Source organism: Scyliorhinus torazame, chromosome 8, assembly GCF_047496885.1.
Source record: "Scyliorhinus torazame isolate Kashiwa2021f chromosome 8, sScyTor2.1, whole genome shotgun sequence".
In the NCBI taxonomy this organism is placed as follows: domain Eukaryota; kingdom Metazoa; phylum Chordata; class Chondrichthyes; order Carcharhiniformes; family Scyliorhinidae; genus Scyliorhinus; species Scyliorhinus torazame.
This window is the reverse complement of record NC_092714.1, coordinates 156,776,748-156,799,634: the sequence shown is the minus strand read 5'-3', so window position 1 is coordinate 156,799,634 and position 22,887 is coordinate 156,776,748. Positions and strand designations below refer to the sequence as shown.

The 22,887-nt window shown below is 49.5% G+C and overlaps 1 protein-coding gene across 1 annotated transcript in view; it reads right to left on the bottom strand.

Moving 5' to 3' along the window:
- Positions 1-201: 201 nt before the first annotated feature.
- Positions 202-22,887, bottom strand: part of LOC140428218 (complement C3-like) — a 174,068-nt gene continuing 151,382 nt past the window's right edge. The window contains exon 16 of the mRNA XM_072514435.1: positions 202-550. Coding sequence (XP_072370536.1) covers positions 501-550 — 50 coding nt within the window. The 3' untranslated portion in view covers positions 202-500. The remainder of the gene's footprint in view (positions 551-22,887) is intronic.

The window sequence follows — 22,887 nt, the reverse complement described above, 5'->3', positions numbered from 1 at the left end:
ATAAGCACATGAAATGCCAAAGCAGACAAGGCTATGAACCAAGTGCTGGAAAATGGGATTAGAGTAGATAGGTGCTTGATGGTCTCGCAGGCAGAGGGGCCGAAGGCCTCATTCTGTGCTCTAAAACTCTGACTTTATGTAAGTATTGATTTATATATTAATTCCATGCTATCAGAATGACAACTAAAATAAGCAAAGGCAGTGATTCGCTGAAATTTATTGACCACTCCATGTCACCTCATTCCGAGGACATAAGTCACAGGGGGAGATTGCAAAGATCACATTCACCAAATGCCGGTGCGGTCTATTTGAATGTTATTAGGACAATGAATTAGGAGAGACTGTTACATCAGTTACATTGTGAAGATAGTTACATGATATCATGAAGATCCGCATTGCAATATCTTTAGTTTTGAACGTTCGCATGTAGAACCTTTGCACTTCACTGGAATTCAACATCTGAATTCTCAGTCCGCACACATTGGTTAAATTGTTGAATTCTAAATTCTGTCATCCATCTTCAGTATCAGTGGTTTCGCAATACATATTTCTTGAAATATAAAAAGATATATAAATTAATTCTCCTCATAGAAACAAATTGGCTTTTCCGATCGACCAAGGATCTATCCTTGACCGTCCCTCCTATTTCCCATCTCTGTGGAGCCCCCTGGCCAACATAATCCAAAGTTTTCACATGTATACAAATGACACCCAGCTCTATCTCACCACTACCTCCACTGTTGCTAAATTATCAGATGACCTATTTCACACATAGTACAGGATGAGCACAAATTTCCTCCGATCAAATATTGGGAAGACTGAAGCCATTATTTTCAATCCCTGCTGAAAGCTCTGTTCCCTAGTGACTGACTAGATCCCTCTCCCTGGTAACTGTCTGACACTAAAACAGTCTGTTTGCCATCCTGGTGTCATACTTGACCCCGAGACGAGCTTCCGACCTTACGGACAAAAGTTAATGGGTGGGATTCTCCGACCCCCCCCCCCCCCGCCGGGTCAGAGAATCTCCGGGGGGCGGCGCGAATCCTGCCCCGCCGCCCCGACACAGTCTGCCGTATTCTCCGGCGCCGGTTTTCGGGCGGGGGCAGGGTTCACACCACGCCGGTCGGGGGCCGTTGGCAGCGCCCCCCTCCCCGGCAATTCTCCGGGCCCTGATGGGCCGAGCGGCTGTCCGTTTCAGGCCAGTCCTGCTGACGTGGGTTATGCATGGTCCCACACGGCGGGACGTGGCAGGTAAGTTGGCGGGGGTGGTCCTCGAGGGGGGGCGCGGGGAGATCCGACCCCAGGGGTGGCCCCTACGGTGGCCTGGCCTGCGATCGGGCCCCACCCTTCTGCGGGCGGGCCTGTGCCGTGGGGGCATTCCTTCCTTCCGCGCCAGCCCCTGTAGGGCTCCGCCATGGCCGGCGTAGAGAAGAGAACACTTGCGCATGCGGCAAAATATGCCGGCTGGTCTGCATGTGCGTGGACCACGCCGGCGGTTCCGCGCATGCACGAGTTCCCGCCAGCCCTTCGCCGCTGGTTGGAGCAGCGCCAACCCCTCCGATGTCCACCTAGCCCCCGGACGTGCGGAGAATGCCACACTTTCGGGGGCTGTTGACTCTGGAGTAGGTGGCACCGGTTCCCCCGCCGGCGTGGGGACTTAATCCTCAGAAGGGGGAATCTCGCTGAATGTCTTCCCCAGTGATGGGTTTGGTGGCAGGCGGACATTTAAACAGGCAGGAAGGTGGCAGCGGGAACCCTGCTAGCTTCCACTCCACCCCAATTACGTCTGGGATTGGAACGCTCTCCCACTGTAATGCACACTTTAGGGCTTCATCCCTCCAACACTATATTCACCATGTGAGAAGCAAATCCTGCTGGGGTTGCTTGCAGACTCTCAGAGGATTCTCTCATTCAAAGGTACCCAGTTTTTTATGAAGGGACCCGGCCATGGGAAGCAGGAATGGGGGAGGATATAAGGCTGATAGCCTGCTCCCTCCCCTTGACAATACCCCCTCCCCCGTGACTCCCACCCGGTGGTCCCTCTTCTGTGGTTCGGGATCCAGATGCCTAACTCAGCCTCCGGTGAGTGTAGTTTGAGCAACAACCACCGACTCCCTAGTGGTGCTGCCATTCTGTGAATATTCTGGCTCTCAATGAGCTGGACTTCTGCCCATGATCCCAGGGAAGACCGGCAATTGTCTATGTAAATGTCTGAGTGGCCCCCATTAGATACAGCCCCATATTTGTGTCAGGACTAAGGCTACCTGTTTCCATAGAATCATAGAATTTACAGTTCAGAAGAAGGCCATTCGGCCCATCGAGTCTGCACCAGCCCTTGTAAAGAGCACTCTACCTAACCCCACACCTTCACCCTATCCCCACAAACCAGTAATTCTACCAAACCTTTTTGGACACTAAGAGAAATTTATCATGGCCAATCCACCCAACCTGCACATCTTTGGACTGTGGGAGGAACCCGGAGCACCCGGAGGAAACCCACGCAGACACAGGGAGAAGGTGCAGACTCCGCACAGACAGTGACCCAAGCCGGGAATCGAACTTGGGACCCTCGAGCTGTGAAGCCACAGTGCTATCCACTTGTGCTACCGTGCTGCCCAATTTGCTAGATTTGTCTATTCCAACATACTCCTGGCTGGTCTCCCAAATTCTACCCAAGTAAACTTGAGGCCATTGAAAGCTATGCTGCCCATGTCTTAACTTGCACCAAATCCTGCTCCTCTGTGATCTTTGATTTCTATCATCTCCCCATCAAGTAACATCTTGATTTTAAAATTCACATCCTTGTTTTCAAATCCCTCCACGGCCTCACCCCAGACACTGCCTCTCTCTAATTCCAGCCTCTTGTGCATCTCCGGTTTCAATCATTCCATCATTGGTGGTTGTGCTTTCAGTTACTTAGACGCAAAGCTCTGGAATTCACTCCATTCACCGCTTCCTCTATCTATCCCACTTACGCCCAAAGCTCTGGAATTCACTCCATACACCGCTCCCTCTCTCTATCCCACTTACGCCCAAAGCTCTGGAATTCACTCAATACACCGCTCCCTCTCTCTATCCCACTTACGCCCAAAGCTCTGGAATTCACTCCATACACCGCTCCCTCTCTCTATCCCACTTAGACTCAAAGCTCTGGAATTCACTCCATACACCGCTCCCTCTCTCTATCCCACTTAGACTCAAAGCTCTGGAATTCACTCCATACACCGCTCCCTCTCTCTATCCCACTTAGACTCAAAGCTCTGGAATTCACTCCATACACCGCTCCCTCTCTCTATCCCACTTACGCCCAAAGCTCTGGAATTCACTCCATACACCGCTCCCTCTCTCTATCCCACTTACGCCCAAAGCTCTGGAATTCACTCCATACACCGCTCCCACTCTCTATCCCACTTAGACTCAAAGCTCTGGAATTCACTCCATACACCGCTCCCTCTCTCTATCCCACTGAGACTCAAAGCTCTGGAATTCACTCCATACACCGCTCCCTCTCTCTATCCCACTTAGACTCAAAGCTCTGGAATTCACTCCATACACCGCTCCCTCTCTCTATCCCACTTAGACTCAAAGCTCTGGAATTCACTCCATACGCCGCTCCCTCTGTCTATCTCACTTAGACTCAAAGCTCTGGAATTCACTCCATACACCGCTCCCTCTCTCTATCCCAGTTAGCCTCATAGCTCTGGAATTCACTCCATTCACCGCTTCCTCTCTCTATCCTACATAGACTCAAAGCTCTGGAATTCACTCCATACTCCACTCCCTCTCGCTATCCCACTTAGACTCAAAGCTCTGGAATTCACTCCATACACTGCTCACTCTCTCTATCCCACTTAGGCCCAAAGCTGTGGAATTCACTCCATACACCGCTCCCTCTCTCTATCCCACTTCGACTCAAAGCTCTGGAATTCACTCCATACACCACTCCCTCTCTCTATCCCACTTAGACTCAAAGCTCTGGAATTCAGATATACACCGCTCACTCTCTCTATCCCACTTAGACTCAAAGCTCTGGAATTCACTCCATACACCGCTCCCTCTCTCTATCCCACTTAGACTCAAAGCTCTGGAATTCACTCCATACACCACTCCCTCTCTCTATCCCACTTAGACTCAAAGCTCTGGAATTCACTCCATACACCGCTCCCTCTCTCTATCCCACTTAGACTCAAAGCTCTGGAATTCACTCCATACACCGCTCCCTCTCTCTATCCCACTTAGACTCAAAGCTCTGGCATTCACTCCATACACCGCTCCCTCTCTCTATCCCACTTAGACTCAAAGCTCTGGAATTCACTCCATACACCGCTCCCTCTCTCTATCAAACTTATGCTCAAAGCTCCGGAATTCACTTCATACACCGCTCCCTCTCTCTCTCCCACTTAGACTCAAAGCTCTGGAATTCACTCCATACACCGCTCCCTCTCTCTATCCCACTTAGACTCAAAGCTCTGGAATTCACTCCATACACCGCTCCCTCTTTCTATCCCACTTAGACTCAAAGCTCTGGAATTCACTCCATACACCGCTCACTCTCTCTATCCCACTTAGACTCAAAGCTCTGGAATTCACTCCATACACCGCTCCCTCTTTCTATCCCACTTAGACTCAAAGCTCTGGAATTCACTCCATACACCGCTCCCTCTCTCTATCCCACTTAGACTCAAAGCTCTGGAATTCACTCCATACACCGCTCCCTCTCACTATCCCACTTACGCCCAAAGCTCTGGAATTCACTCCATACACCGCTCCCTCCCTCTCTCTATCAAACTTATGCTCAAAGCTCCGGAATTCACTCCATACACCGCTCCCTCTCTCCCTCCCACTTAGACTCAAAGCTCTGGAATTCACTCCATACACCGCTCCCTCTCTCTATCCCACTTACGCCCAAAGCTCTGGAATTCACTCCATACACCGCTCCCTCTCTCTATCAAACTTATGCTCAAAGCTCCGGAATTCACTCCATACACCGCTCCCTCTCTCTCTCCCACTTAGACTCAAAGCTCTGGAATTCACTCCATACACTGCTCCCTCTCTCTATCCCACTTAGACTCAAAGCTCTGGAATTCACTCCATACACCGCTCCCTCTTTCTATCCCACTTTGACTCAAAGCTCTGGAATTGACTCCATACACCGCTCCCTCTTTCTATCCCACTTAGACTCAAAGCTCTGGAATTCACTCCGTACACCGCTCCCTCTCTCTATCCCACTTAGACTCAAAGCTCTGGAATTCACTCCATACACCGCTCCCTCTCTCTATCCCACTTAGACTCAAAGCTCTGGAATTCACTCCATACACCGCTCCCTCTCTCTATCCCACTTAGACTCAAAGCTCTGGAATTCACTCCATACACCGCTCCCTCTCTCTATCCCACTTAGAGTCAAAGCTCTGGAATTCACTCCATACACCGCTCCCTCTCTCTATCCCAGTTAGACTCAAAGCTCTGGAATTCACTCCATACACCGCTCACTCTCTCTATCCCACTTAGGCCCAAAGCTGTGGAATTCACTCCATACACCGCTCCCTCTCTCTATCCCACTTAGACTCAAAGCTCTGGAATTCACTCCATACACCACTCCCTCTCTCTATCCCACTTAGACTCAAAGCTCTGGAATTCACTCCATTCACCGCTCCCTCTCTCTATCCCACTTAGACTCAAAGCTCTGGAATTGACTCCATACTCCCCTCCCTCTCTCTATCCCACTTAGACTCAAAGCTCTGGAATTCACTTCATACACTGCTCCCTCTCTCTATCCCACTTAGACTCAAAGCTCTGGAATTCACTCCATACACCGCTCCCTCTCTCTATCCCACTTAGACTCAAAGCTCTGGAACTCACTCCATACACCGGTCCCTCTCTCTATCCCACTTAGACAAAAAGCTCTGGAATTGACTCCATACACCACTCCCTCTGTCTATCACACTTAGACTCAAAGCTCTGGAATTCACTCCATACACCGCTCCCTCTCTCTATCCCACTTAGACTCAAAGCTCTGGAATTCACTCCATTCACCGCTCCCTCTCTCTATCCCACTTAGACTCAAAGCTCTGGAATTGACTCCATACTCCGCTCCCTCTCTCTATCCCACTTAGACTCAAAGCTCTGGAATTCACTTCATACACTGCTCCCTCTCTCTATCCCACTTAGACTCAAAGCTCTGGAATTCACTTCATTCACCGCTCCCTCTCTCTATCCCACTTAGACTCAAAGCTCTGGAATTGACTCCATACTCCGCTCCCTCTCTCTATCCCACTTAGACTCAAAGCTCTGGAATTCACTTCATACACTGCTCCCTCTCTCTATCCCACTTAGACTCAAAGCTCTGGAATTCACTCCATACACCGCTCCCTCTCTCTATCCCACTTAGACTCAAAGCTCTGGAACTCACTCCATACACCGGTCCCTCTCTCTATCCCACTTAGACTCAAAGCTCTGGAATTGACTCCATACACCACTCCCTCTGTCTATCACACTTAGACTCAAAGCTCTGGAATTCACTCCATACACCGCTCCCTCTCTCTATCCCACTTAGACTCAAAGCTCTGGAATTCACTCCATTCACCGCTCCCTCTCTCTATCCCACTTAGACTCAAAGCTCGGGAATTGACTCCATACTCCGCTCCCTCTCTCTATCCCACTTAGACTCAAAGCTCTGGAATTCACTTCATACACTGCTCCCTCTCTCTATCCCACTTAGACTCAAAGCTCTGGAATTCACTCCATTCACCGCTCCCTCTCTCTATCCCACTTAGACTCAAAGCTCTGGAATTGACTCCATACTCCGCTCCCTCTCTCTATCAAACTTATGCTCAAAGCTCCGGAATTCACTCCATACACCGCTCCCTCTCTCTCTCCCACTTAGACTCAAAGCTCTGGAATTCACTCCATACACCGCTCCCTCTCTCTATCCCACTTAGACTCAAAGCTCTGGAATTCACTCCATTCACCGCTCCCTCTCTTTATCCCACTTAGACTCAAAGCTCTGGAATTCACTTCATACACTGCTCCCTCTCTCTATCCCACTTAGACTCAAAGCTCTGGAATTCACTCCATTCACCGCTCCCTCTCTCTATCCCACTTAGACTCAAAGCTCTGGAATTCACTTCATACACTGCTCCCTCTCTCTATCCCACTTAGACTCAAAGCTCTGGAATTCACTCCATACACCGCTCCCTCTCTCTATCCCACTTAGACTCAAAGCTCTGGAACTCACTCCATACACCGGTCCCTCTCTCTATCCCACTTAGACTCAAAGCTCTGGAATTGACTCCATACACCACTCCCTCTGTCTATCCCACTTAGACTCAAAGCTCTGGAATTCACTCCATACACCGCTCCCTCTCTCTATCCCACTTAGACTCAAAGCTCTGGAATTCACTCCATTCACCGCTCCCTCTCTCTATCCCACTTAGACTCAAAGCTCTGGAATTGACTCCATACTCCGCTCCCTCTCTCTATCCCACTTAGACTCAAAGCTCTGGAATTCACTTCATACACTGCTCCCTCTCTCTATCCCACTTAGACTCAAAGCTCTGGAATTCACTCCATTCACCGCTCCCTCTCTCTATCCCACTTAGACTCAAAGCTCTGGAATTGACTCCATACTCCGCTCCCTCTCTCTATCAAACATATGCTCAAAGCTCCGGAATTCACTCCATACACCGCTCCCTCTCTCTATCCCACTTAGACTCAAAGCTGTGGAATTCACTCCATACACCGCTCCCTCTCTCAATCCCACTTAAGTCCAAAGCTCTGGAATTCACTCCATACACCGCTCCCTCTCTCTATCAAACTTATGCTCAAAGCTCCGGAATTCACTCCATACACCGCTCCCTCTCTCTCTCCCACTTAGACTCAAAGCTCTGGAATTCACTCCATACACCGCTCCCTCTCTCAATCCCACTTAAGTCCAAAGCTCTGGAATTCACTCCATACACCGCTCCCTCTCTCTATCCCACTTAGACTCAAAGCTCTGGAATTGACTCCATACTCCGCTCCCTCTCTCTATCAAACATATGCTCAAAGCTCCGGAATTCACTCCATACACCGCTCCCTCTCTCTATCCCACTTAGACTCAAAGCTGTGGAATTCACTCCATACACCGCTCCCTCTCTCAATCCCACTTAAGTCCAAAGCTCTGGAATTCACTCCATACACCGCTCCCTCTCTCTATCAAACTTATGCTCAAAGCTCCGGAATTCACTCCATACACCGCTCCCTCTCTCTCTCCCACTTAGACTCAAAGCTCTGGAATTCACTCCATACACCGCTCCCTCTCTCAATCCCACTTAAGTCCAAAGCTCTGGAATTCACTCCATACACCGCTCCCTCTCTCTATCCCACTTAGACTCAAAGCTCTGGAATTCACTCCATACACCGCTCCCTCTCTCTATCAAACTTATGCTCAAAGCTCCGGAATTCACTTCATACACCGCTCCCTCTCTCTCTCCCACTTAGACTCAAAGCTCTGGAATTCACTCCATACACCGCTCCCTCTCTCTATCCCACTTAGACTCAAAGCTCTGGAATTCACTCCATACACCGCTCCCTCTTTCTATCCCACTTAGACTCAAAGCTCTGGAATTCACTCCATACACCGCTCACTCTCTCTATCCCACTTAGACTCAAAGCTCTGGAATTCACTCCATACACCGCTCCCTCTTTCTATCCCACTTAGACTCAAAGCTCTGGAATTCACTCCATACACCGCTCCCTCTCTCTATCCCACTTAGACTCAAAGCTCTGGAATTCACTCCATACACCGCTCCCTCTCACTATCCCACTTACGCCCAAAGCTCTGGAATTCACTCCATACACCGCTCCCTCTCTCTATCAAACTTATGCTCAAAGCTCCGGAATTCACTCCATACACCGCTCCCTCTCTCCCTCCCACTTAGACTCAAAGCTCTGGAATTCACTCCATACACCGCTCCCTCTCTCTATCCCACTTACGCCCAAAGCTCTGGAATTCACTCCATACACCGCTCCCTCTCTCTATCAAACTTATGCTCAAAGCTCCGGAATTCACTCCATACACCGCTCCCTCTCTCTATCCCACTTTGACTCAAAGCTCTGGAATTGACTCCATACACCGCTCCCTCTTTCTATCCCACTTAGACTCAAAGCTCTGGAATTCACTCCGTACACCGCTCCCTCTCTCTATCCCACTTAGACTCAAAGCTCTGGAATTCACTCCATACACCGCTCCCTCTCTCTATCCCACTTAGACTCAAAGCTCTGGAATTCACTCCATACACCGCTCCCTCTCTCTATCCCACTTAGACTCAAAGCTCTGGAATTCACTCCATACACCGCTCCCTCTCTCTATCCCACTTAGAGTCAAAGCTCTGGAATTCACTCCATACACCGCTCCCTCTCTCTATCCCAGTTAGACTCAAAGCTCTGGAATTCACTCCATACACCGCTCACTCTCTCTATCCCACTTAGACCCAAAGCTGTGGAATTCACTCCATACACCGCTCCCTCTCTCTATCCCACTTAGACTCAAAGCTCTGGAATTCACTCCATACACCACTCCCTCTCTCTCTCCCACTTAGACTCAAAGCTCTGGAATTCACTCCATTCACCGCTCCCTCTCTCTATCCCACTTAAACTCAAAGCTCTGGAACTCACTCCATACACCGGTCCCTCTCTCTATCCCACTTAGACTCAAAGCTCTGGAATTGACTCCATACACCACTCCCTCTGTCTATCCCACTTAGACTCAAAGCTCTGGAATTCACTCCATACACCGCTCCCTCTCTCTATCCCACTTAGACTCAAAGCTCTGGAATTCACTCCATTCACCGCTCCCTCTCTCTATCCCACTTAGACTCAAAGCTCTGGAATTGACTCCATACTCCGCTCCCTCTCTCTCTATCCCACTTAGACTCAAAGCTCTGGAATTCACTCCATTCACCGCTCCCTCTCTCTATCCCACTTAGACTCAAAGCTCTGGAATTCACTTCATACACTGCTCCCTCTCTCTATCCCACTTAGACTCAAAGCTCTGGAATTCACTCCATTCACCGCTCCCTCTCTCTATCCCACTTAGACTCAAAGCTCTGGAATTGACTCCATACTCCGCTCCCTCTCTCTATCAAACTTATGCTCAAAGCTCCGGAATTCACTCCATACACCGCTCCATCTCTCTCTCCCACTTAGACTCAAAGCTCTGGAATTCACTGCATACACCGCTCCCTCTCTCTATCCCACTTAGACTCAAAGCTCTGGAATTCACTCCATTCACCGCTCCCTCTCTCTATCCCACTTAGACTCAAAGCTCTGGAATTCACTTCATACACTGCTCCCTCTCTCTATCCCACTTAGACTCAAAGCTCTGGAATTCACTCCATTCACCGCTCCCTCTCTCTATCCCACTTAGACTCAAAGCTCTGGAATTCACTTCATACACTGCTCCCTCTCTCTATCCCACTTAGACTCAAAGCTCTGGAATTCACTCCATACACCGCTCCCTCTCTCTATCCCACTTAGACTCAAAGCTCTGGAACTCACTCCATACACCAGTCCCTCTCTCTATCCCACTTAAGTCCAAAGCTCTGGAATTCACTCCATACACCGCTCCCTCTCTCTATCAAACTTATGCTCAAAGCTCCGGAATTCACTCCATACACCGCTCCCTCTCTCTCTCCCACTTAGACTCAAAGCTCTGGAATTCACTCCATACACCGCTCCCTCTCTCAATCCCACTTAAGTCCAAAGCTCTGGAATTCACTCCATACACCGCTCCCTCTCTCTATCCCACTTAGACTCAAAGCTCTGGAATTCACTCCATACACCGCTCCCTCTCTCTATCAAACTTATGCTCAAAGCTCCGGAATTCACTTCATACACCGCTCCCTCTCTCTCTCCCACTTAGACTCAAAGCTCTGGAATTCACTCCATACACCGCTCCCTCTCTCTATCCCACTTAGACTCAAAGCTCTGGAATTCACTCCATACACCGCTCCCTCTTTCTATCCCACTTAGACTCAAAGCTCTGGAATTCACTCCATACACCGCTCACTCTCTCTATCCCACTTAGACTCAAAGCTCTGGAATTCACTCCATACACCGCTCCCTCTTTCTATCCCACTTAGACTCAAAGCTCTGGAATTCACTCCATACACCGCTCCCTCTCTCTATCCCACTTAGACTCAAAGCTCTGGAATTCACTCCATACACCGCTCCCTCTCACTATCCCACTTACGCCCAAAGCTCTGGAATTCACTCCATACACCGCTCCCTCTCTCTATCAAACTTATGCTCAAAGCTCCGGAATTCACTCCATACACCGCTCCCTCTCTCCCTCCCACTTAGACTCAAAGCTCTGGAATTCACTCCATACACCGCTCCCTCTCTCTATCAAACTTATGCTCAAAGCTCCGGAATTCACTCCATACACCGCTCCCTCTCTCTCTCCCACTTAGACTCAAAGCTCTGGAATTCACTCCATACACTGCTCCCTCTCTCTATCCCACTTAGACTCAAAGCTCTGGAATTCACTCCATACACCGCTCCCTCTCTCTATCCCACTTTGACTCAAAGCTCTGGAATTGACTCCATACACCGCTGCCTCTTTCTATCCCACTTAGACTCAAAGCTCTGGAATTCACTCTGTACACCGCTCCCTCTCTCTATCCCACTTAGACTCAAAGCTCTGGAATTCACTCCATACACCGCTCCCTCTCTCTATCCCACTTAGACTCAAAGCTCTGGAATTCACTCCATACACCGCTCCCTCTCTCTATCCCACTTAGACTCAAAGCTCTGGAATTCACTCCATACACCGCTCCCTCTCTCTATCCCACTTAGAGTCAAAGCTCTGGAATTCACTCCATACACCGCTCCCTCTCTCTATCCCAGTTAGACTCAAAGCTCTGGAATTCACTCCATACACCGCTCACTCTCTCTATCCCACTTAGGCCCAAAGCTGTGGAATTCACTCCATACACCGCTCCCTCTCTCTATCCCACTTAGACTCAAAGCTCTGGAATTCACTCCATACACCACTCCCTCTCTCTCTCCCACTTAGACTCAAAGCTCTGGAATTCACTCCATTCACCGCTCCCTCTCTCTATCCCACTTAGACTCAAAGCTCTGGAATTCACTCCATACACCGCTCCCTCTCACTATCCCACTTACGCCCAAAGCTCTGGAATTCACTCCATACACCGCTCCCTCTCTCTATCAAACTTATGCTCAAAGCTCCGGAATTCACTCCATACACCGCTCCCTCTCTCCCTCCCACTTAGACTCAAAGCTCTGGAATTCACTCCATACACCGCTCCCTCTCTCTCTCCCACTTAGACTCAAAGCTCTGGAATTCACTCCATACACTGCTCCCTCTCTCTATCCCACTTAGACTCAAAGCTCTGGAATTCACTCCATACACCGCTCCCTCTCTCTATCCCACTTTGACTCAAAGCTCTGGAATTGACTCCATACACCGCTCCCTCTTTCTATCCCACTTAGACTCAAAGCTCTGGAATTCACTCCGTACACCGCTCCCTCTCTCTATCCCACTTAGACTCAAAGCTCTGGAATTCACTCCATACACCGCTCCCTCTCTCTATCCCACTTAGACTCAAAGCTCTGGAATTCACTCCATACACCGCTCCCTCTCTCTATCCCACTTAGACTCAAAGCTCTGGAATTCACTCCATACACCGCTCCCTCTCTCTATCCCACTTAGAGTCAAAGCTCTGGAATTCACTCCATACACCGCTCCCTCTCTCTATCCCAGTTAGACTCAAAGCTCTGGAATTCACTCCATACACCGCTCACTCTCTCTATCCCACTTAGGCCCAAAGCTGTGGAATTCACTCCATACACCGCTCCCTCTCTCTATCCCACTTAGACTCAAAGCTCTGGAATTCACTCCATACACCACTCCCTCTCTCTCTCCCACTTAGACTCAAAGCTCTGGAATTCACTCCATTCACCGCTCCCTCTCTCTATCCCACTTAGACTCAAAGCTCTGGAACTCACTCCATACACCGGTCCCTCTCTCTATCCCACTTAGACTCAAAGCTCTGGAATTGACTCCATACACCACTCCCTCTGTCTATCCCACTTAGACTCAAAGCTCTGGAATTCACTCCATACACCGCTCCCTCTCTCTATCCCACTTAGACTCAAAGCTCTGGAATTCACTCCATTCACCGCTCCCTCTCTCTATCCCACTTAGACTCAAAGCTCTGGAATTGACTCCATACTCCGCTCCCTCTCTCTCTATCCCACTTAGACTCAAAGCTCTGGAATTCACTCCATTCACCGCTCCCTCTCTCTATCCCACTTAGACTCAAAGCTCTGGAATTCACTTCATACACTGCTCCCTCTCTCTATCCCACTTAGACTCAAAGCTCTGGAATTCACTCCATTCACCGCTCCCTCTCTCTATCCCACTTAGACTCAAAGCTCTGGAATTGACTCCATACTCCGCTCCCTCTCTCTATCAAACTTATGCTCAAAGCTCCGGAATTCACTCCATACACCGCTCCCTCTCTCTCTCCCACTTAGACTCAAAGCTCTGGAATTCACTCCATACACCGCTCCCTCTCTCTATCCCACTTAGACTCAAAGCTCTGGAATTCACTCCATTCACCGCTCCCTCTCTCTATCCCACTTAGACTCAAAGCTCTGGAATTCACTTCATACACTGCTCCCTCTCTCTATCCCACTTAGACTCAAAGCTCTGGAATTCACTCCATTCACCGCTCCCTCTCTCTATCCCACTTAGACTCAAAGCTCTGGAATTCACTTCATACACTGCTCCCTCTCTCTATCCCACTGAGACTCAAAGCTCTGGAATTCACTCCATACACCGCTCCCTCTCTCTATCCCACTTAGACTCAAAGCTCTGGAACTCACTCCATACACCGGTCCCTCTCTCTATCCCACTTAGACTCAAAGCTCTGGAATTGACTCCATACACCACTCCCTCTGTCTATCCCACTTAGACTCAAAGCTCTGGAATTCACTCCATACACCGCTCCCTCTCTCTATCCCACTTAGACTCAAAGCTCTGGAATTCACTCCATTCACCGCTCCCTCTCTCTATCCCACTTAGACTCAAAGCTCTGGAATTGACTCCATACTCCGCTCCCTCTCTCTATCCCACTTAGACTCAAAGCTCTGGAATTCACTTCATACACTGCTCCCTCTCTCTATCCCACTTAGACTCAAAGCTCTGGAATTCACTCCATTCACCGCTCCCTCTCTCTATCCCACTTAGACTCAAAGCTCTGGAATTGACTCCATACTCCGCTCCCTCTCTCTATCAAACTTATGCTCAAAGCTCCGGAATTCACTCCATACACCGCTCCCTCTCTCTATCCCACTTAGACTCAAAGCTGTGGAATTCACTCCATACACCGCTCCCTCTCTCAATCCCACTTAAGTCCAAAGCTCTGGAATTCACTCCATACACCGCTCCCTCTCTCTATCAAACTTATGCTCAAAGCTCCGGAATTCACTCCATACACCGCTCCCTTTCTCTATCCCACTTAGACTCAAAGCTCTGGAATTCACTCCATACACCGCTCCCTCTCTCTATCCCACTTAGAGTCAAAGCTCTGGAATTCACTCCATACACCGCTCCCTCTCTCTATCCCAGTTAGACTCAAAGCTCTGGAATTCACTCCATACACCGCTCCCTCTCTCTATCCCACTTAGACTCAAAGCTCTGGAATTCACTCCATACACCACTCCCTCTCTCTATCCCACTTAGACTCAAAGCTCTGGAATTCACTTCATACACTGCTCCCTCTCTCTATCCCACTTAGACTCAAAGCTCTGGAATTCACTCCATACACCGCTCCCTCTCTCTATCCCACTTAGACTCAAAGCTCTGGAATTCACTCCATACTCCGCTCCCTCTCTCTATCCCACTTAGACTCAAAGCTCTGGAATTCACTCTATACTCCGCGCCCTCTCTCTATCCCACTTAGACTCAAAGCTCTGGAATTCACTCCATACACCGCTCCCTCTTTCTATCCCACTTAGACTCAAAGCTCTGGAATTCACTCCATACACCGCTCCCTCTCTCTATCCCACTTAGACTCAAAGCTCTGGAATTCACTCCATACACCGCTCCCTCTCACTATCCCACTTACGCCCAAAGCTCTGGAATTCACTCCATACACCGCTCCCTCTCTCTATCAAACTTATGCTCAAAGCTCCGGAATTCACTCCATACACCGCTCCCTCTCTCCCTCCCACTTAGACTCAAAGCTCTGGAATTCACTCCATACACCGCTCCCTCTCTCTATCAAACTTATGCTCAAAGCTCCGGAATTCACTCCATACACCGCTCCCTCTCTCTCTCCCACTTAGACTCAAAGCTCTGGAATTCACTCCATACACTGCTCCCTCTCTCTATCCCACTTAGACTCAAAGCTCTGGAATTCACTCCATACACCGCTCCCTCTCTCTATCCCACTTTGACTCAAAGCTCTGGAATTGACTCCATACACCGCTGCCTCTTTCTATCCCACTTAGACTCAAAGCTCTGGAATTCACTCCGTACACCGCTCCCTCTCTCTATCCCACTTAGACTCAAAGCTCTGGAATTCACTCCATACACCGCTCCCTCTCTCTATCCCACTTAGACTCAAAGCTCTGGAATTCACTCCATACACCGCTCCCTCTCTCTATCCCACTTAGACTCAAAGCTCTGGAATTCACTCCATACACCGCTCCCTCTCTCTATCCCACTTAGAGTCAAAGCTCTGGAATTCACTCCATACACCGCTCCCTCTCTCTATCCCAGTTAGACTCAAAGCTCTGGAATTCACTCCATACACCGCTCACTCTCTCTATCCCACTTAGGCCCAAAGCTGTGGAATTCACTCCATACACCGCTCCCTCTCTCTATCCCACTTAGACTCAAAGCTCTGGAATTCACTCCATACACCACTCCCTCTCTCTCTCCCACTTAGACTCAAAGCTCTGGAATTCACTCCATTCACCGCTCCCTCTCTCTATCCCACTTAGACTCAAAGCTCTGGAATTCACTCCATACACCGCTCCCTCTCACTATCCCACTTACGCCCAAAGCTCTGGAATTCACTCCATACACCGCTCCCTCTCTCTATCAAACTTATGCTCAAAGCTCCGGAATTCACTCCATACACCGCTCCCTCTCTCCCTCCCACTTAGACTCAAAGCTGTGGAATTCACTCCATACACCGCTCCCTCTCTCTATCAACTTATGCTCAAAGCTCCGGAATTCACTCCATACACCGCTCCCTCTCTCTCTCCCACTTAGACTCAAAGCTCTGGAATTCACTCCATACACTGCTCCCTCTCTCTATCCCACTTAGACTCAAAGCTCTGGAATTCACTCCATACACCGCTCCCTCTCTCTATCCCACTTTGACTCAAAGCTCTGGAATTGACTCCATACACCGCTCCCTCTTTCTATCCCACTTAGACTCAAAGCTCTGGAATTCACTCCGTACACCGCTCCCTCTCTCTATCCCACTTAGACTCAAAGCTCTGGAATTCACTCCATACACCGCTCCCTCTCTCTATCCCACTTAGACTCAAAGCTCTGGAATTCACTCCATACACCGCTCCCTCTCTCTATCCCACTTAGACTCAAAGCTCTGGAATTCACTCCATACACCGCTCCCTCTCTCTATCCCACTTAGAGTCAAAGCTCTGGAATTCACTCCATACACCGCTCCCTCTCTCTATCCCAGTTAGACTCAAAGCTCTGGAATTCACTCCATACACCGCTCACTCTCTCTATCCCACTTAGGCCCAAAGCTGTGGAATTCACTCCATACACCGCTCCCTCTCTCTATCCCACTTAGACTCAAAGCTCTGGAATTCACTCCATACACCACTCCCTCTCTCTCTCCCACTTAGACTCAAAGCTCTGGAATTCACTCCATTCACCGCTCCCTCTCTCTATCCCACTTAGACTCAAAGCTCTGGAACTCACTCCATACACCGGTCCCTCTCTCTATCCCACTTAGACTCAAAGCTCTGGAATTGACTCCATACACCACTCCCTCTGTCTATCCCACTTAGACTCAAAGCTCTGGAATTCACTCCATACACCGCTCCCTCTCTCTATCCCACTTAGACTCAAAGCTCTGGAATTCACTCCATTCACCGCTCCCTCTCTCTATCCCACTTAGACTCAAAGCTCTGGAATTGACTCCATACTCCGCTCCCTCTCTCTCTATCCCACTTAGACTCAAAGCTCTGGAATTCACTCCATTCACCGCTCCCTCTCTCTATCCCACTTAGACTCAAAGCTCTGGAATTCACTTCATACACTGCTCCCTCTCTCTATCCCACTTAGACTCAAAGCTCTGGAATTCACTCCATTCACCGCTCCCTCTCTCTATCCCACTTAGACTCAAAGCTCTGGAATTGACTCCATACTCCGCTCCCTCTCTCTATCAAACTTATGCTCAAAGCTCCGGAATTCACTCCATACACCGCTCCCTCTCTCTCTCCCACTTAGACTCAAAGCTCTGGAATTCACTCCATACACCGCTCCCTCTCTCTATCCCACTTAGACTCAAAGCTCTGGAATTCACTCCATTCACCGCTCCCTCTCTCTATCCCACTTAGACTCAAAGCTCTGGAATTCACTTCATACACTGCTCCCTCTCTCTATCCCACTTAGACTCAAAGCTCTGGAATTCACTCCATTCACCGCTCCCTCTCTCTATCCCACTTAGACTCAAAGCTCTGGAATTCACTTCATACACTGCTCCCTCTCTCTATCCCACTGAGACTCAAAGCTCTGGAATTCACTCCATACACCGCTCCCTCTCTCTATCCCACTTAGACTCAAAGCTCTGGAACTCACTCCATACACCGGTCCCTCTCTCTATCCCACTTAGACTCAAAGCTCTGGAATTGACTCCATACACCACTCCCTCTGTCTATCCCACTTAGACTCAAAGCTCTGGAATTCACTCCATACACCGCTCCCTCTCTCTATCCCACTTAGACTCAAAGCTCTGGAATTCACTCCATTCACCGCTCCCTCTCTCTATCCCACTTAGACTCAAAGCTCTGGAATTGACTCCATACTCCGCTCCCTCTCTCTATCCCACTTAGACTCAAAGCTCTGGAATTCACTTCATACACTGCTCCCTCTCTCTATCCCACTTAGACTCAAAGCTCTGGAATTCACTCCATTCACCGCTCCCTCTCTCTATCCCACTTAGACTCAAAGCTCTGGAATTGACTCCATACTCCGCTCCCTCTCTCTATCAAACTTATGCTCAAAGCTCCGGAATTCACTCCATACACCGCTCCCTCTCTCTATCCCACTTAGACTCAAAGCTGTGGAATTCACTCCATACATCGCTCCCTCTCTCAATCCCACTTAAGTCCAAAGCTCTGGAATTCACTCCATACACCGCTCCCTCTCTCTATCAAACTTATGCTCAAAGCTCCGGAATTCACTCCATACACCGCTCCCTCTCTCTCTCCCACTTAGACTCAAAGCTCTGGAATTCACTCCATACACCGCTCCCTCTCTCAATCCCACTTAAGTCCAAAGCTCTGGAATTCACTCCATACACCGCTCCCTTTCTCTATCCCACTTAGACTCAAAGCTCTGGAATTCACTCCATACACCGCTCCCTCTCTCTATCCCACTTAGAGTCAAAGCTCTGGAATTCACTCCATACACCGCTCCCTCTCTCTATCCCAGTTAGACTCAAAGCTCTGGAATTCACTCCATACACCGCTCCCTCTCTCTATCCCACTTAGACTCAAAGCTCTGGAATTCACTCCATACACCACTCCCTCTCTCTATCCCACTTAGACTCAAAGCTCTGGAATTCACTTCATACACTGCTCCCTCTCTCTATCCCACTTAGACTCAAAGCTCTGGAATTCACTCCATACACCGCTCCCTCTCTCTATCCCACTTAGACTCAAAGCTCTGGAATTCACTCCATACTCCGCTCCCTCTCTCTATCCCACTTAGACTCAAAGCTCTGGAATTCACTCTATACTCCGCGCCCTCTCTCTATCCCACTTAGACTCAAAGCTCTGGAATTCACTCCATACTCCGCGCCCTCTCTCTATCCCACTTAGACTCAAAGCTCTGGAATTCACTTCATACACCGCTCCCTCTCTCTATCCCACTTAGACTCAAAGCTCTGGAATTCACTCCATACACCGCTCCCTCTCTCTATCCCACTTAGACTCAAAGCTCTGGAATTCACTCCATACACCGCTCCCTCTCTCTATCCCACTTAGACTCAAAGCTCTGGCATTCACTCCATACACCGCTCCCTCTCTCTATCCCACTTAGACTCAAAGCTCTGGAATTCACTCCATACACCGCTCACTCTCTCTATCCCACTTAGACTCAAAGCTCTGGAATTCACTCCATGCACCGCTCCCTCTCTCTATCAAACTTATGCTCAAAGCTCTGGAATTCACTCCATACACCGCTCCCTCTCTCTCTCCCACTTAGACTCAAAGCTCTGGAATTCACTCCATACACCGCTCCCTCTCTCTATCCCACTTAGGCCCAAAGCTGTGGAATTCACTCCATACACTGCTCCCTCTCTCTATCCCACTTAGAATCAAAGCTCTGGAATTCACTCCATACACCGCTCCCTCTCTCTATCCCACCTTGACTCAAAGCTCTGGAATTGACTCCATACACCGCTCCCTCTCTCTATCCCAGTTAGACTCAAAGCTCTGGAATTCACTCCATACACCGCTCCCTCTCTCTATCCCACTTAGACTCAAAGCTCTGGAATTCACTCCATACACCACTCCCTCTCTCTATCCCACTTAGACTCAAAGCTCTGGAATTCACTTCATACACTGCTCCCTCTCTCTATCCCACTTAGACTCAAAGCTCTGGAATTCACTCCATACACCGCTCCCTCTCTCTATCCCACTTAGACTCAAAGCTCTGGAATTCACTCCATACTCCGCTCCCTCTCTCTATCCCACTTAGACTCAAAGCTCTGGAATTCACTCTATACTCCGCGCCCTCTCTCTATCCCACTTAGACTCAAAGCTCTGGAATTCACTCCATACTCCGCGCCCTCTCTCTATCCCACTTAGACTCAAAGCTCTGGAATTCACTTCATACACCGCTCCCTCTCTCTATCCCACTTAGACTCAAAGCTCTGGAATTCACTCCATACACCGCTCCCTCTCTCTATCCCACTTAGACTCAAAGCTCTGGAATTCACTCCATACACCGCTCCCTCTCTCTATCCCACTTAGACTCAAAGCTCTGGCATTCACTCCATACACCGCTCCCTCTCTCTATCCCACTTAGACTCAAAGCTCTGGAATTCACTCCATACACCGCTCACTCTCTCTATCCCACTTAGACTCAAAGCTCTGGAATTCACTCCATGCACCGCTCCCTCTCTCTATCAAACTTATGCTCAAAGCTCTGGAATTCACTCCATACACCGCTCCCTCTCTCTCTCCCACTTAGACTCAAAGCTCTGGAATTCACTCCATACACCGCTCCCTCTCTCTATCCCACTTAGGCCCAAAGCTGTGGAATTCACTCCATACACTGCTCCCTCTCTCTATCCCACTTAGAATCAAAGCTCTGGAATTCACTCCATACACCGCTCCCTCTCTCTATCCCACCTTGACTCAAAGCTCTGGAATTGACTCCATACACCGCTCCCTCTTTCTATCCCACTTAGACTCAAAGCTCTGGAATTCACTCCATACACCGCTCCCTCTCTCTATCCCACTTAGACTCAAAGCTCTGGAATTCACTCCATACACCGCTCCCTCTCTCTATCCCACTTACGCCCAAAGCTCTGGAATTCACTCCATACACCGCTCCCTCTCTCTATCCCACTTAGACTCAAAGCTCTGGAATTCACTCCATACACCGCTTCCTCTCTCTATCCCACTTAGGCCCAAAGCTGTGGAATTCACTCCATACACTGCTCCCTCTCTCTATCCCACTTAGACTCAAAGCTCTGGAATTCACTCCATACACCGCTCCCTCTCTCTATCCCACCTTGACTCAAAGCTCTGGAATTGACTCCATACACCGCTCCCTCTTTCTATCCCACTTACGCCCCAAGCTCTGGAATTCACTCCATACACCGCTCCCTCTCTCTATCCCACTTAGACTCAAAGCTCTGGAATTCACTCCATACACCGCTCCCTCTCTCTATCCCACTTAGACTCAAATCTCTGGAATTCACTCCATACACCGCTCCCTCTCTCTATCCCACTTAGACTCAAAGCTCTGGAATTCACTCCATACACTGCTCCCTCTCTCTATCCCACTTAGACTCAAAGCTCTGGAATTCTCTCCATACACCGCTCCATCTCTCTATCCCATTTAGACTCAAAGCTCTGGAATTCACTCCATACACCGCTCCCTCTCTCTATCCCACTTAGACTCAAAGCTCTGGAATTCTCTCCATACACCGCTCCCTCTCTCTATCCCACTTAGACTCAAAGCTCTGGAATTCACTCCATCCTCCGCTCCCTCTCTCTATCCCACTTAGACTCAAAGATCTGGAATTCACTCCATACACCGCACTGTTTCGGGAACGCTGGGGGGGGCGGCCTGCGGGGGGAGGAGGGGGATCCTGCACTGGGGGGGACCTGAAATGGGGTGTGGCCCGCGATCGGTGCCCATCGATCATCGGGCCGTCCTCTTTGAAGGAGGACCTCCTTTCTTCCGCAGCCCCGCAAGATCCTTCTGACATCTTCTTGCTGGGCGGAACCGGAGAGGACGGCAACCACGCATGTGCGGGTGACGCCAGTTATGTGGCACCTGCCGTGTCATGTACGCGGCGGCGCTCCTAGCCCATTATCGGGCCCTGAATCGGTCGGGATAGGGGCCGTTTCGCGCCGTCATGAACCTCGACAGCATTCATGACGGCGCGAACACTCTGCCTCCATTTCGGAGAATCCCGTCCCTAGTGTCCTTCAAAATTCACCATTACCTAACCAATATTGTAATGACTTAGGCCAGGCCTTTGAGATTGGCCAATTTGTCGATTTCAGCGGGAGCGGTGCGCAAGTGATTTCAGGGAGGTAAGTGTATCCTTTAAAAACTCTTACCTTCACAGGAGCAGGTCAGTCGATTTCAGCGGGAGCGGTGCGCAAGTGATTTCAGGGAGGTAAGTGTATCCTTTAAAAACACTTACCTTCACAGGAGCAGGCCAGTCGATTTCAGCGGGAACAGTGCGCAAGTGATTTCTGGGAGGTAAGTGTATCCTTTAAAAACTCTTACCTTCACAGGAGCAGGCGAGTCGATTTCAGCGGGAACGGTGCGCAAGTAATTTCTGGGAGGTAAGTGTATCCTTTAAAAACTCTTACCTTTACAGGAGCAGGCCAGTCGATTTCAGCGGGAGCGGTGCGCAAGTGATTTCAGGGAGATAAGTGTATCCTTTAAAAACACATACCTTCACAGGAGCAGGCCAGTCGATTTCAGCGGGAGCGGTGCGCAAGTGATTTCAGGGAGGTAAGTGTACTTCCGGGTGCGGCGATGACCAGCTGAGTCGCACGTTTCGGCAGCTCCCGGTGAAACGGACTTTTGGGCTCTTGATAGGAGCCCCAACGGCAATTTTGACGGCTAAAAACACTGTGCGGTAAACCAGAAGGGAATCCCCCCTGGATATGGATGAAAAAAGGAGGAGAAAGTGGCCGGATTGCAGTGGATCCTTTAGAACAGCGGCAAGGAAGGCAAGCAAAAACCAAGATGGCGTCGGAAGGTGGCAGTTTAACATGGGGCCCTGAACTACAAGAGTTCTTGAAATGCTGTGTGGAAGAGCTCAAAAAGGAAATGAAGAAAGAGCTGTTGGCCCCGATACTACAGGCGATCGAAGGGCTAAAGGAGGAACAAAAGACCCAGGAGCGGGAGCTTCG